At 39.0% G+C, this 13873-nt stretch overlaps 2 protein-coding genes across 3 annotated transcripts; both read left to right on the top strand.

Annotated features, from left to right (window-relative positions):
* The first annotated feature begins 714 nt into the window (after nt 1–714).
* Nucleotides 715–1703, top strand: LOC121774552 (putative F-box protein At1g19160). Its single transcript, XM_042171403.1, has 2 exons — nt 715–1569; nt 1686–1703. Exons 1-2 carry the CDS (start codon nt 715–717, stop codon nt 1701–1703), a joined length of 873 nt encoding a protein of 290 aa, XP_042027337.1.
* A 3093-nt stretch (nt 1704–4796) lies between these two features.
* Nucleotides 4797–9156, top strand: LOC121775046 (protein NEDD1-like). Of its 2 annotated transcripts, none has more exons than XM_042172001.1 (10): nt 4797–5052; nt 5179–5288; nt 5559–5825; nt 5926–6030; nt 6290–6355; nt 6481–6702; nt 7089–7637; nt 7852–8427; nt 8543–8722; nt 8793–9156. In XM_042172001.1, exons 1-10 carry the CDS (start codon nt 4896–4898, stop codon nt 8898–8900), a joined length of 2340 nt encoding a protein of 779 aa, XP_042027935.1. In that variant the 5' UTR covers nt 4797–4895; the 3' UTR covers nt 8901–9156. The 2 variants fall into 2 exon arrangements, with proteins under 2 accessions (XP_042027935.1, XP_042027936.1); XM_042172002.1 differs by having other exon boundaries at nt 4912–5052; nt 5566–5825.
* Nucleotides 9157–13873: the final 4717 nt, after the last annotated feature.

Here is a 13873-nt window from a genome sequence, read left to right as displayed (position 1 = left end):
AATCAAGATTATATGAAAAAAGCAATAACCCTATGTTAAGGACGTTCTCCTCAACGAGCCGATGAACTTACTTCTCGCGATGTTGCAGCGACCGAATCCTCGACAAACTCGAAGATGGGATCGCGGAGTTGCTGTTGCTGCGGACGTTTTCCGCTTGGCAGCAAAGTAACGAAGATTGTTTGTTTCACAAGGTAGGTTTAGAGTAGAAGTTTCATTCCTTGAAAAAAGAATTGTTGAACGAAACACTCTATTTATAAGACTAAAACCCTAGGGCGATTCGACCTAACTTAGGCATTCGGGAAAGAATCGCAAAGAAAACCCGAACGGGGCTTATAGTTTCGGCCCGACTAAAAAAACTTAAATCCACGCAAAAATATAAAAGAAAATAAAAATAAGCAATTACCAAAAAGAGCTAATCCTAAAACTAACGGCCCTTCAACTCTTGAATTTGTTTGGGCGCTTCAGCTTGTCTCGAGGCCTCAACGTCCTTGTTGTCACCGCGTCGCCCGTCCCTCGATCCTGCCTTGCGCGCTCTGTCTCTCGTTGCATCACCGACTCCGTCTCCTCCTCAACATGTCCATTCTCCTCTTGCACCGGAGGCGTTATCGGGGCACTCGTATCACCCTAACCCTAATCACCACCGTTTATAGAAATACTATAATTCTAATATATATACATTGCATAATTCCAACAATTTCATAGAAACACATTGCTATGAATATCGATGTGGTGTTTGAGATACTCTTGCATCTTCCTGTTCGATCCCTCTTGAGATTCATAGGTGTCCACAAATCGTGGTATTACATCATTAATTCTCCACACTTTAGAAAATTGTACACCTTGCGCCGTAACAACAACAAAGATGAGGAGGTACATCTATGCTTTCCTTCTAGTTTCAATTATGGTAGTACACAAGTATCAATAAATCTCCTAGACAACGGGAAGTCATTGATGTGGTATTACTTTCAGTATAATGACCAAAGGACGTTAAAATATGCATCTGTATCTGTATCCGGGGCGGTTAAGGGTCTAGTTTGTATAAGTTCTCCTAATGTGTTAGGTCTTGCAGTATGCAATCCTTTTCTTGGTCAATTGAAGATTCTACCACTTCCTCTTTACGCTTCTACTCATAGACAAGATTTTTATGCTCATCATGTGGGACTGGGTTTTGACGAAGATTATAAAGTGGTGCAGTTGCTGTTGTGCTCCGTGCACCACTGTTTACATGCAAATCTGTATTCAGCAAGGACGAATTCTTGGAGGGAATTGGATAGTGATCAAGATTTGATCATCGAGAAACCCATAAAGTCGGTGTGCAAGAATGGATCCTTTGTTCACTGGGAAGGGTTCACAAGGACAAAGCGTAAGAAGATTATACTAAGCTTTGATATGAAGAATGAAGTGTTTCGAACAATTAAAATATCAGGAACGGGTGACCAAGTACTTGATAATTACTTTAGGCCATTTAAGGTTTTTCCGATTTTTGCAAAGGGTGAGTGCTCTTTTGTTATTCTTGTTATGGACGAATGTAAGTTGAAGGTTTATGAGTCGAGCGGTGAAGGAAGTGAGGTTATTTGGAATAATGTGAATAATGTGGACCTATATATATTAATTTTGGAAGTGCAATTTTGGGTGGACTTATGATATTCCTTTTTGGAGGAACAATAATTGTGTGGTTCTTAAAGGTGATGGGCTACGGGTGATGAAATCATTGAGTAGAAAATCATTGAGTATGAAGGAAGCTTGATTTCACCTTAGAAGTAGGATTAGTGATTTCTCCTTACATATTTTGTAATAGTATTTGGAATTTCAGATATTTTTTAGAACACTAATCCTATTTTTTTCTTTCTAATATGAATTTTTGTTTTCATCTACCACAAAAAGTGATCCAGTTAGCATGAGGATCTTTCCACATAACATGACATATAGTGAAATAGAAGTGCAAAGCTGTTGAATAGGTTAATCATGGTTTTTTGGGTTTTGATAATCTTACTCCAAAAGCCTTAAGCTGTTTGATCAACAAAACAAAATTGCAATTCTATCTAGCTAATTGACAATGAAAATTCTTAATATCAGTAGTGTCCTTGTTTGATTCCTGTCTTTCTGGTATTAGCATAATCGCATACTTGATTATTCATGTCATGTGCACACGTTAAGAAGCCAACTGATTTAAGCTGAGGAAATTAGTTGCTTCTTCAACTTGTAATCTTCCGCATATATTAACTCGATAGTTTTCTTGTTTGCGGTAGCACAACGCACAACACACAACACACACACACACAATTTGAGAGTTAGTTAGAGGCGTTTCGATCTTATAGAGTGTGAGGACATTTTCTTTGAGAGCTAGATCAATAAATTCCGGTTATCTTCTCCATGGACGTAGGAATCCATCGCGGAACCACGTAATTTCATAGTGTGCTTTACATTTCTTGTTTGACTGAGATTTGTAGAGAGAAGGTCGTGAAGCTTTGTGACAATCCATTGAATTGGCAGAATGCCAAATTTTGAATCTCATACGGACTAGTTTGGTCATTTAGAGCATCCACAATGGCGGTGAGCGGACCGGCTAGCCGATCCCTGGCGCTCGCCGAACCATTGCAGCAGGCGAGCGCCAAATCGGCGAGAAAAACGGCGAGCGCACGCCGATTCCCGAGCGCTGGCCGATGCGTTGGCAGATCGACTGGCCGCCATTGCAGGCTCCCGATCGGCGAGCGATCAGCCAGCGGATTTTTTTTTCATTTATTTAATTTTCGAAAACACTATATATACGCCATTTGCACGTCATTTTCATTTGCACCACTCGTTTTAACGAGTATTCTCTCTATCTTAATTTCTGTACAAGAGCAACAACGCGAAATAGAGCACAACAACGACCCTACTCCAGGGACGGGCGAGTCTCAAACTCCCACGGTACCCGTGGGAGGTGGATGGGGTCCGATGGTCGGGCACTACAACATGTACCCTTGGCAGCAGATGATGCCCGGGATGGCATCCGGGGGTGGTATGCCGGGATGGCAGGGGATGCCGGGGTGGCCGGCAATGCCGGGCGGGCAGGGGGTACCGGGGATGCAACCCGGGATGCAGATGATGCCGGGGTACGCGGGGATGCAGGGGACGCCGGGGGGCAACATCTATCGCCCCAGTTTTGATTTTGTGACTGCTTCTTCGCACACATCGACCCCATCGGAGACGCAGTTCACTGGGTGTGATACTTTCTCCTTAGAGGAGTTGGAGATAGATCTCGGGGATGCGGACACCCCCGTTCAAACGGGGGGAGTAGGGCGCGGTCGGGGCGCGCCAAAGAAGAAGAAGAGGAAGGGCAAGAGGGTGGTCGGCGAGTCGTCGCAGCCGGCTGATGACGACAGCCCGGCACGGAGGAAGTGGACGGACGCGGAGAACGTCGCGTTGTCAAAGGCGTGGGTGAGTGTTTGCGATGATCCCCTCGCCTCGAACAATCAGAGGATCGTCAACTTGTGGGCTAAAATAGCAGCAGCCTACAAGGCATTTTGCCCGGAGGGGAGGCCATGCAGCGGGGAGGAGTGCCAGAATGGGTGGGTCCGAATCAGGGCTGAGGTCTCTCGATTTTTGGGCTTGTACACCAATGCCCTCCGCATGCAGACCAGTGGCCAAACTGAGGACGACTGCAGGAGGATAGCGGAGAAAGCCTTCCCCGTGCCCGGGCTTTGTAAGGAGTTCACCTACTGGAACTGCTATGAGGTGCTGATGGACTCCGAGAAGTTTCGGGCAGGTGTCGATGCTGGTTGGCCGAAGAATCAGCGCCTGAACTATACCGGTGATTACAGCGGCGGTTCCCACGACCTCCCCGAGGATGTACAGGAGTTCTCGTCCCCTCCCGCATTTGCTCGCCGCACTCGCCTGGTTGGTCAAAGGCGGGCACAACGGGCTCGCCAGGCCTCCAAGGAGGTCCAGTCGGCATCCCCCCTGTTGGCGGGTCGACAGCCGAGCTCCTCTTCTTCGCGCGTCAACAAACGCGAGCTCAGATGTACAAGATCTTAGCTGAATGGAGGGCGGCAACTGACGGCGAGGAGTGAGGCGGCGACAACGGCGATGGCGACGACGGCGAGGAGTGAGGCGACGACAACGGCGATGGCGGCGACGACGAGGAGTGAGGCGGAGGCGGAGGCGGGGGGCTCGTGTGTGGCGGAAGAGTTTTTTTTAGATTAATGTAATTTTTTTTAATTAATATACTTTTTTTAATTAATGTACTTTTTAAAATTTTAATATTATTATTGAGTTTTCTCGTATCTGTGTCGTAAATTTAATTCCATATTTGTGTGATTGTTAATTATTTATTTTTATAATTTTGTTTATTGTGGCTAGGCTATTGCTTGTCCAGTTGCTTGTCCTGATGATGTGACACGAGGAGTTTTTAGTGCTGCTGATGTGACACGAGGAGTTTGTGGCTAGGCTATGGCTGGGCTATTTCTATTGGAGATGCTCTTACATATTTTATGAGAGGGAAATAAAAGAAAAAGAGAGAAAAAGCTAAAAACTCATATTTTGAAAAATTGCATGCCTCGATTTCATATTTTTAAGGTCAACGAATTTAATCTCATACATCGAAAGACCAGCAAATTAAGACCCGTATTTTGAAATTTCTCTTCTAAAAATTAAGTATTGTCTATTATTTTAAAATTTCAAGGTAATTAGATAATCCTAATTTTTTAAAAAAGTAGTATACTCGTTTTACACCTCAAAAAGATGATTTTTTTTACATTTTATAATATATTTTAAATAATTACCCAAACAAAATTAGCACAATTCCAAATTTCAAATTTCTATCATTCATCACTCTCACAAAGAAACCATCTTTTCATCTCACCTCCCACTCCCAAAAATCCCCAAAACTTCCCCACACGCTGTGTTATTCAATCATGAATTTGCCGGAATCGGCCAAATTGCTGCTGGCGGCCAGCGGCGGCGACACCGTCAAGCTCTTCGACATCTCGGTGGAGCCTCAAAATCCCTGTGTTCTCTCCCACTTTCCATCGCCAGGCTCTCGCGTCAATTCCGTCAGATGGAACCACAACAGTTAGTGCATTATCACTTCATCTTTTCGTAGATCCATTCTATATACCTAGTTTAGTTTATTGGATTTTCCCCTAATTATGTTTGCTTGTCGACTGGGAGCTAAGCTGCACTTTTTCGATTTGTCAGATTTGGTTTTGGCTAGCGCTGGTGAGGATGGTAGGGTTTCATTATGGAGGAAGAACGGACAAAGCTTGTGGATGGTACCGGCCAAAAATGCCAGGGGCGAAACAGTCGAGGTACATTGCCTAAAATTAAGAAATTATTTGCTGTTTTTATTTCGTAGCTATGTTAATTTGAGTTCTAATCTTTTATAATTGGATTCTTCATAATGTTAAATGTGTGTTGAGGATGCTAACTAAGTTAGATGAGAGTGAATAAAGTTGAGATACTGATCAAATGCCAATCTTATGGACAAAATTAGAGAATTCCAAGACTGATGAGAGCTGTAATTAGGGTTCTTGTAAATAGCAAGTTTTTAGTCTTATAATTGTTCTTAAATGTATAAGCCTTCAGAGTCGATATCAACTATCAGCTTCAGCAATAAAGGATCTCGGTATCTTTGCTCCGGTGGAACTGGTCAAGTTGTGAGAATATGGGATCTTCAGAACAAACGATGCGTCAAATGGTTGAAAGGCCATACTGATACAATAACGGGGGCCATGTACAACTGCAAAGACGAGCATATAGCTTCTGCAAGTCGTAAAGGAGATATTATACTTCACAACCTTACTTCTGGCACAAAGGCTGCTGAACTCAGGGACCCTAATGGACAGGTTACATATATTGTTCTAAGCACTGATCACTGTAAATCCTCTTAACTATTTTTTTGGCTATGTTAACGACTATTTTCATTCGAAAACATTACAAGACCAGGTTTTGGGTGCACTTGATTATTCTCGGATAAGCAGGCACCTTTTGGTTACAGCTGGTGATGATGGGTCCATTCATATGTGGGATACAACTGGTCGCAGCCCAAAGGTTAGCTTTCTAAAAATAGGTCATGTAATTATGTGGATGCTTGAATTCATTTGAAGAAATGGCATCCTGTATGTATAGAGATTTTTTTATTGTTTTGTAGATTGCACTTTTGGTAGGAAGGTGTGATACTTTCCCTTTATATTTGGTTATGCACTCAGGACTGCTTCCTATACTGAATCAATTGTTCTTACTTCATTCTAATATGGCTTAAAAGCTGTTACTTTTACCGTATTACAGAAATTTCTTTTGCAATTTTCAGGCTTCTTGGCTGAAGCAGCATTCAGCACCTACATCTGCTGTTAGTTTTTCACCATCCAATGACAAGGTCTCTTCCCTATCTGCTTTATATTCTTTCTTTAGGTAATTGGCATTAGTGTTCCCTGTAAAGGAACTGTACTGTAACTCAAATTTCATGTAGTAATGTTTTTATTTTTCTCGTGTATTTGACAGATTATTGCTAGTGTTGGTCTAGATATGAAGTTATACACATTTGACACAGGGTCAAAGAAACCATCTTCTTGTATTCCGTACGAAGCTCCATTTTCTTCACTCGCATTTACTGATGATGGACTAACTTTGGCGGCTGGTACAAGCACTGGTCAGGTTGTATTCTATGATGTTCGTGGGAAACCACAACCAATCACAGTTCTCCGTGCGTATGGAAATTCTGAGGTGATTATCACATTTCAAGAATCATTTGAACTTCCTGTTTGGAGATTTGATTATGTTACTCTTACTCGTGGTTATTGTGCTAATTACTGCAAAAAGCACTTCTACTATAACTGCTGTCAGTGATCTATTGTTATTCTGTTTGAATGTTTCAACCTTTCTCAAGAAAACCCTAGATTTGAATCATTTTTCATAAAGTTAGTAGCTAGTAATAAAGCTTATCAGAGGATCACTTTCCAGTTTCCACTATTTAACAAAATATCAGGATGAGCTCGTGCAATGCTAAACAGAAGAACAACATTTGCATTGTTTGAATCCCTTATTTTCTGCATCTAAATATTGCTAGAAAACTTCATTGTAGTCATTAAAATTAATATCATCTTTACCAGGCTGTCACAAATCTCTGCTGGCAAAGGTCAAAACCAGTAATGGTTAATGAGATCAACTGCTCAGACGATACTGTTCTTTTGGCTGGTGATGTGGGGGATTCTGTTCTTATGCCTGATCCACTTCCTTCCCGGGCATCTTCTAGCCTATCAATGCCCTCAATAGTGTCTGGAAGTAGGAATCCTCTCCGAACTGGGTCTGGAGATTTATTTTCTTTTCCTGCAGGATCTGCATCGAGTTCTCTTAACTTATCTGCCTCTGAGGAAACACCTCTCCGAAGCAGCTTATTGACCGGTGGAGCTCTCACTAGATTGCACGCACCTCGAAGCTATAACTTCAAGGATGATATGGAGGTGTTTTCCCCTCTTATGGAAGTTCAATCTATTACACCCTCTGTTGACAAATTGTGGGATGATCGTGATGTTTCAAAGAAAGACACGGACAGAAAATCTTCTTTTTTGTTTCCTTCTAGAAGATTTGGTCTTTCAGAGGAAGGCACTAATAATGAGCACCCAATATTTGACTGGAAATCTAACTCATCAGCTAAGCAGGTACCTTTTGGTAGTCTCAGTGATTTCTTTTCATCTTTATCTTTTCTTTCTTTTCTTAGCGATATTGAAGTTAAACTGTGTGAATATAGTCTGCTTCTTTTATTTAGACCATTCCAGTCCTTGGCATATTTATACTACTTAAACATACAACTGATGACTATTTAAAACTTGTCATCTTGCCGTCTATATTTTTATACTGTTGATGTCCTTGCAGGATGATACCTCTTCTAATTACACACAGTTGGCACCTGCATCTACCCGTACAGATGATGCCTCCTCCATTACTCCACCTGAATCTTGGGGTGGCGAGAGATTACTAGACAAATTCAGTCAGCATCGCCAATCTCTCAACCTGCCTTCTCGTATTTCAACGCTGGCATCAAGTAGTTCGTCGTCTGGCTTATTGCTGTCTGGTTTACAACTGCAAGACAGTCTCCCCACGAATCAAAGTACAAGCAGTTTAACATCAAGCCTGAATCTGAACAGTTTACGAGCCCTCAATCATGAAGGATCTATAGAAGCTGTTTCCTCTCTTTTAGGTACAAAAGGCATTACAACCCAAGCGAATCTTGAGAATCTTGGTCGAGCTCCGTCTCATCCTAGAAGATTCTCCAGTTATGCAGAGAGAATAGGTGCCACGCCATCCTTACATGATACTACATCTTTTCCTGTGGGTTCCCCAAAATCTAAGAAAACAGGAGCAGAAACTAGGGAAGAACTTCTTAATAGCTTGTTATCATGGTCTGAAATTCCATCAGCCTCTGGAACCAGTGCCCGTGCAACGATAAATGTAAGGAACATTCAAATGTTGCAGTCTCTGTTTATTAATTTTGTGCAGTCATTACAAATGCCTGAGTCATATTTCCACGACATTGGTTAATCAAACTTGTGTAATTTCGTTGTAGGGTGGAATGACACATTTACCAAAAGCTCCATTACAGTCTGACTCACAGCAGGGAAATTCTTTCACACTCCAGATTTTTCAGTGCATGCTTGAAGAAACTCTTGCTTCGTTTCAGAACTCTATCCATGATGGCATGCGTAATCTTCACTTGGAAATATTAAGGCAGTTCCATATGCAGGAGGTATAAATCAGATATCCTGCCTGTTTGATCTCGCTGCTCCTATTCCCTAATACTTGCATGTAATGTGCAGATGGAGACGTCTAATTCCATGGGAAAGTTATTGGAAAATCAGGCCGAGATTGTGAAAGAACTTCAATCACTTCGAAAAGAAATTCAACAGCTCCGTCGGATGCTCTGAGTCCGCCTGTGAAGGTTCGTTCTTTAGGCACTGTTCGATTGCAGTCGTTCATCAAGTATCTGTAAAAAGAAAATAGATAATATTCCCGTCGACGTTTCTATATTTTTTTTTGGGTGTGGCGTGGTGTGGCGAGAGTAATTTTTCCTGGGGGAGGGGGGTAGCTTTGCTGCATACATCTACTAGTTTGCTCTTTTTATTGAAAAATCATTTGATATCAATTAGCTTGTTGATTAAGTGGTGATTCTTTTAGCTTTTATATTCCTTGAACATCATCAATTCATCATCTCTCTGTATGATTATGGCTTTAGCTTTTGGCATTTTTAATCTTGGAAAAGGGTGATTAGCTTCTTAAACTATGCTCAATAGTTCTGATTTGATCCTAAGATACAACAAGGCTTCTGATTTGAAATTTTATTGGTGTTTGTTTGGATCTGAATCTTGATGACATAATCACTAAATTAACCTTGTGTAATCAATATATGTCAGTCATGAACAGGGAAAAGCTACCCCAAAATATATTTTTATGAATAAAAAATGACCTTTGATTCAATTGTTTAACATCGAAAAGAAAAAAGTGAAAGACAGAAATGTAACAAACGTTTTCTCTCTCTTTTTTTGTACTACTATAATCTTAATAAATTGAAAACTAGTGTCAATTAGATTCAATCAAATCTGTGCACTGCAGAATTCGTTTGGCATTAACTAAGATGATCTATAACCCTAAAATAAATAAATGAAAATATATTAATCTTAATGTAATAGAATAACTTTATGTCTCTGACTCACTGACATAATTATATCTTTGCAAAATATATAATCCACTAGTTAATTAGGGTAGCTTAAATAAAATCAGCCTACAAATAATTACAGCCACTTTGTTTTTTTATGTTATGCAAAATTAAAATTTGACGAAAGTTTTGATATTTATGCACAAATTACCAAAAAATAAACGATGTAGGTTTGATCATACAAAGGATTGTGAAATATAGTCTAAAAGTTGATTTGATGTTCATTATATAAATTTTGCCCTGTATTGCTAACACAAACATAAAATTAATTGCGTAATAAGTTAAATACACCATACCCTGCATGTTTGTTTAGGCACTGTACATTTCTAGGATATAGTTTAAATTTGTTTTCAAGTGTAAAAGTGAAAATTAATGTCCAGAGACTGGTAATTAATAAACTCACAAATTCACAATGAACAATCCTTGTTGGTTTATTTAAAAATTTACAATCACTCGTCTCTTGAAAAATGAGTAGTCGTTTCAAATCTCAACAACTTGTCTGTCACATTTACTTTTGCAAGTATGACTACTGTGTTAACTGTTAACCAAGAAATCAATCTTCATATGGTGTACTTTATAACTTAAAATACATCCTAATTTGTGAAGTAGTAACAATAATATGTGATAGACAGCTACTTTTGGTGTGCACAAGTAAATCTACGTTGCGAGGGTAGAAAAAATGTTGGTAGTGGTTTTTTGAGCCCATTTTTTAAATAAGCGAACATACGCATATACATTAAAAAAATTATATATTTTAAAAAAATTATACCAATAATACACTATTTATTTAAGTCAATTTTGATATTTTTTTGGGTAAATTGCTTCAAAAGTCGTCAACTTTGCAAATAGTTTGGTATTTCACGTAAACTTTAAAAGTTGCATGAAAAGTCATGAACTTTACCGGTTGTTGCAAATTTCCCGTACGACCCGACCCAGTACATTTCCGGCAAAAACTAATCCTACGTGGCTCGCCGGAGGCGTGACATGACAAAACTCCGGCAGAACAATAAAACGACGTCGTTTTTTAGTTTCAATTAAATTAAGGGTAAATTGCTTCAAAAGCCGTCAACTTTGCAAATAGTTTGGTATTTCCCGTAAACTTTAAAAGTTGCATGAAAAGTCATGAACTTTACCGGTTGTTGCAAATTTCCCGTACGACCCGACCCGGTACATTTCCGGCAAAAACTAACCCTACGTGGCTCGCCGGAGGCGTGACATGGCAAAGGCATTGCAAGTGAGTGTGCTATGCAAGATATTCTAACGGAGAAAGTCCATTTGAAAGAAGTTGAATTTGAATCACTCCAAATTGTGGCTGAAAATTTGCGTCGACAGAATCGGAACTTGAAGTATGTCATTTGTTGTTTATGTGTTGTGGTCTGGGTTCTTACGTAGATTATAATAGTCCAAATATGTAATAGCCTAATGTATTTCAGCATAGCCTAGGATATTACATTGAAGTTCTAGTGTATTCTAAAATTTATTTTCACTGGAGACTGTATGCAATTTTTAATGCAGTGACTACTTAATTAAAATTTATCCTTCTTGTTCATGTCATCATTTTGTATATATGGAATTGAATACAATAGCTGGTGATCCATGAAGTGACAAGTGAAAAACATGGAATTTGAGTACAGTAGATGGCTATTGCTCAAAATTTTTGCATATATAATTTTGTAGTGGTAGTACAGTAGCTGTATTGCACAAAATCATGCAACTGTACAACTACTTAGTCTAATTAAAATGAGTAAAACTTAAATCCCAATCAACCGAAGCTTGCAGCAGATCAGTTAACAAAACACACCAAATATATCTCATCAGTTAACATAACACACCAAAAATTTCATTTATGATTATTGTTAGGGCTTTACTACAAACTTTATACCAAAGCTCTCTCTATTTATACTACAGAATGTGTACATAATGTGAAATCTATATACATAACCACACAAGTCAAATATCAGTTCGTGAAATCACTATAAATGAATCTGAATCAATTAATAATAAATCCCTAAAATGAAACGGGAAATTGCCGTCGAATGTTCACGGGAAGTCGACATTTAGAGGCAATTTGAAGTCATGAAAAGTCGACATTTAGAAGAAGAACTTACGCGGTCGGCGGCGCCATCTGATGCAGAGGTCGTCGTCGTCGTCGCCGCCGCCGCCCCGTCACCGCCCCGTCACGCTAGCCGTAGTTCAAGCTTGTCGTCACGCTAGCCGGATGTTGTTGAGAAGAAGTGAATTTGAGTTTTTTGTGCAGTGAGTTTGGGCGTGAATTTTCCCTAGCCAAATGGGGCGTGATAGTTTGTAATTTTCCCTAAGTGTTAAAATCCTTTAGTTAGTAAATTAGGGGAAGGGAAATGAAAATTACAAAGAAAAAAAAGTCATTTAATGCATAGTCAACATCCTAATCATCCGCCACTTCAGCATAAAATTTACACGTCAGCACTCGGATGGCCGGAATACCCGACACGGGAAATCGGCACCCAAATGTAAAGTTCATGACTTTTCATGCAACTTTTAAAGTTTACGGGAAATACCAAACTATTTGCAAAGTTGACGACTTTTGAAGCAATTTACCCTATTTTTTTTACCTCCTATTCATTATTTCAACAATTTTTTCTTATTCTATAGTTAGATCAATGATTAGTAGTGAACTGATGTATAAATATATTATATATTATCAAGGAATTTAATTTTAATGATATGCTATTTATTCTAAATAAAGTCTATTGTTTGATTCATTTCTTCATATTTGAAATTGTATTTTATTGTATAATTCTCTGATTAAAAATGCTTAGTAAAATTATCGATAAAATTTTATAAAAAATAATGATACTATAGTAGTTTATTTGGTGCTATAATATTTAGTCGCCAACGAAGAATGTTATTAATTACAGTTTTGACGGTGTCATCGTCGCTTTATCAATATTGTGGGCTCTTTCGACACCGATGTTGCTTTTAGCGATAATGAATGTATATATCACTAGTTTGTACCACTAATTCTCTAATTGTTCTCTCTCGTATCTTCTCTATCTCTCGATACCCCTACAACCATGTCGCAACTATCTGCAACTATACTGCTGCTGTCGCCGAAAAATATCTCACAATTATCATTATTTTAGACCTCCAACGTAAAATTTCTGGCTTTGTTAATGCGTGACACCGTTGTGGACATTATTTATCTATGGATCATTGATGTAGTCCTTTAATAACACTGACGGACTAATGTCCATCTATAATTGTTTTTTTTCTAACCATCAATGGCCGTCTATTTCTCACATTTGTTTGATTTTCTTGAGATAATCATTCTTGCAGGCGAAATTTGAGATGACACATGTTTCTTAATTACTTGGACGAGGAAAAAACTAATAGGATAAATAAATAATAAATTAATTAATAATGTAAAAAGTTTAATAGATGGTCAGTGTTTCATGCACGTCGCAATTCGCAAATCCATTAACAATTACACACGTAAGTAATCCGATAAAGCGGCTATTGCTTTCCACATCTACTCTTTTGTCTCGCTTCGAAGCCGCACGCTTTTAATTACAGCCCTCTAAATATTACTTTTGCAAATCACATTACACCACCTCTGTGATTGAGATAAGATTTTATGTAAATTTTTGTTACACACAAAATATTTCATTTTTATCGTGCAAAATTCTTAGGTAGAATTGTCAAAATATGGAAGGCGACGTGTATCAATGAAAGGTGACCAGGGAGATCATGTCTCTCACAAGATATCGAACGCGATTATGTTTGTCGAGAGATGCTTTACCGTGTGTTATGTGACGGCTGTTTAGAATTTTTCGTTCTGGGTGGAGCTGATAGGAAATAACTGCTATTTGATGGATGGGGTTGACGAATAACGTCAGGATATGCTATTCTTTGCTTTTGTAATTTTGGTTAAAGTATTTGTTTTTGTTTAATTTTATTCAAGTTTATACTGTCAATTGCTACCTTAACTCGATTCCACCCAATCTTTTCGTGAAAAATATAAATATTTATCGTACCAATAAAGGTAGGACATTCGTCAAATATAGATGAGCACAGTTACCTCATTTGGCCGACCAATCAACTCAATGGCCAGTTATGGAATGATAACGTAATCTGATTGATAAGACGTTTTTTCTCTAACCGGAGAAGATATTAGTTATATTAAATCTGATTTTTAAACTTCCTTCT

This window comes from Salvia splendens, chromosome 17 (genome assembly GCF_004379255.2).
Source record: "Salvia splendens isolate huo1 chromosome 17, SspV2, whole genome shotgun sequence".
Taxonomy (NCBI): Eukaryota; Viridiplantae; Streptophyta; class Magnoliopsida; order Lamiales; family Lamiaceae; genus Salvia; species Salvia splendens.
Note: the sequence above shows the minus strand (reverse complement) of the source record. Positions and strands in the feature narration are given on the sequence as shown.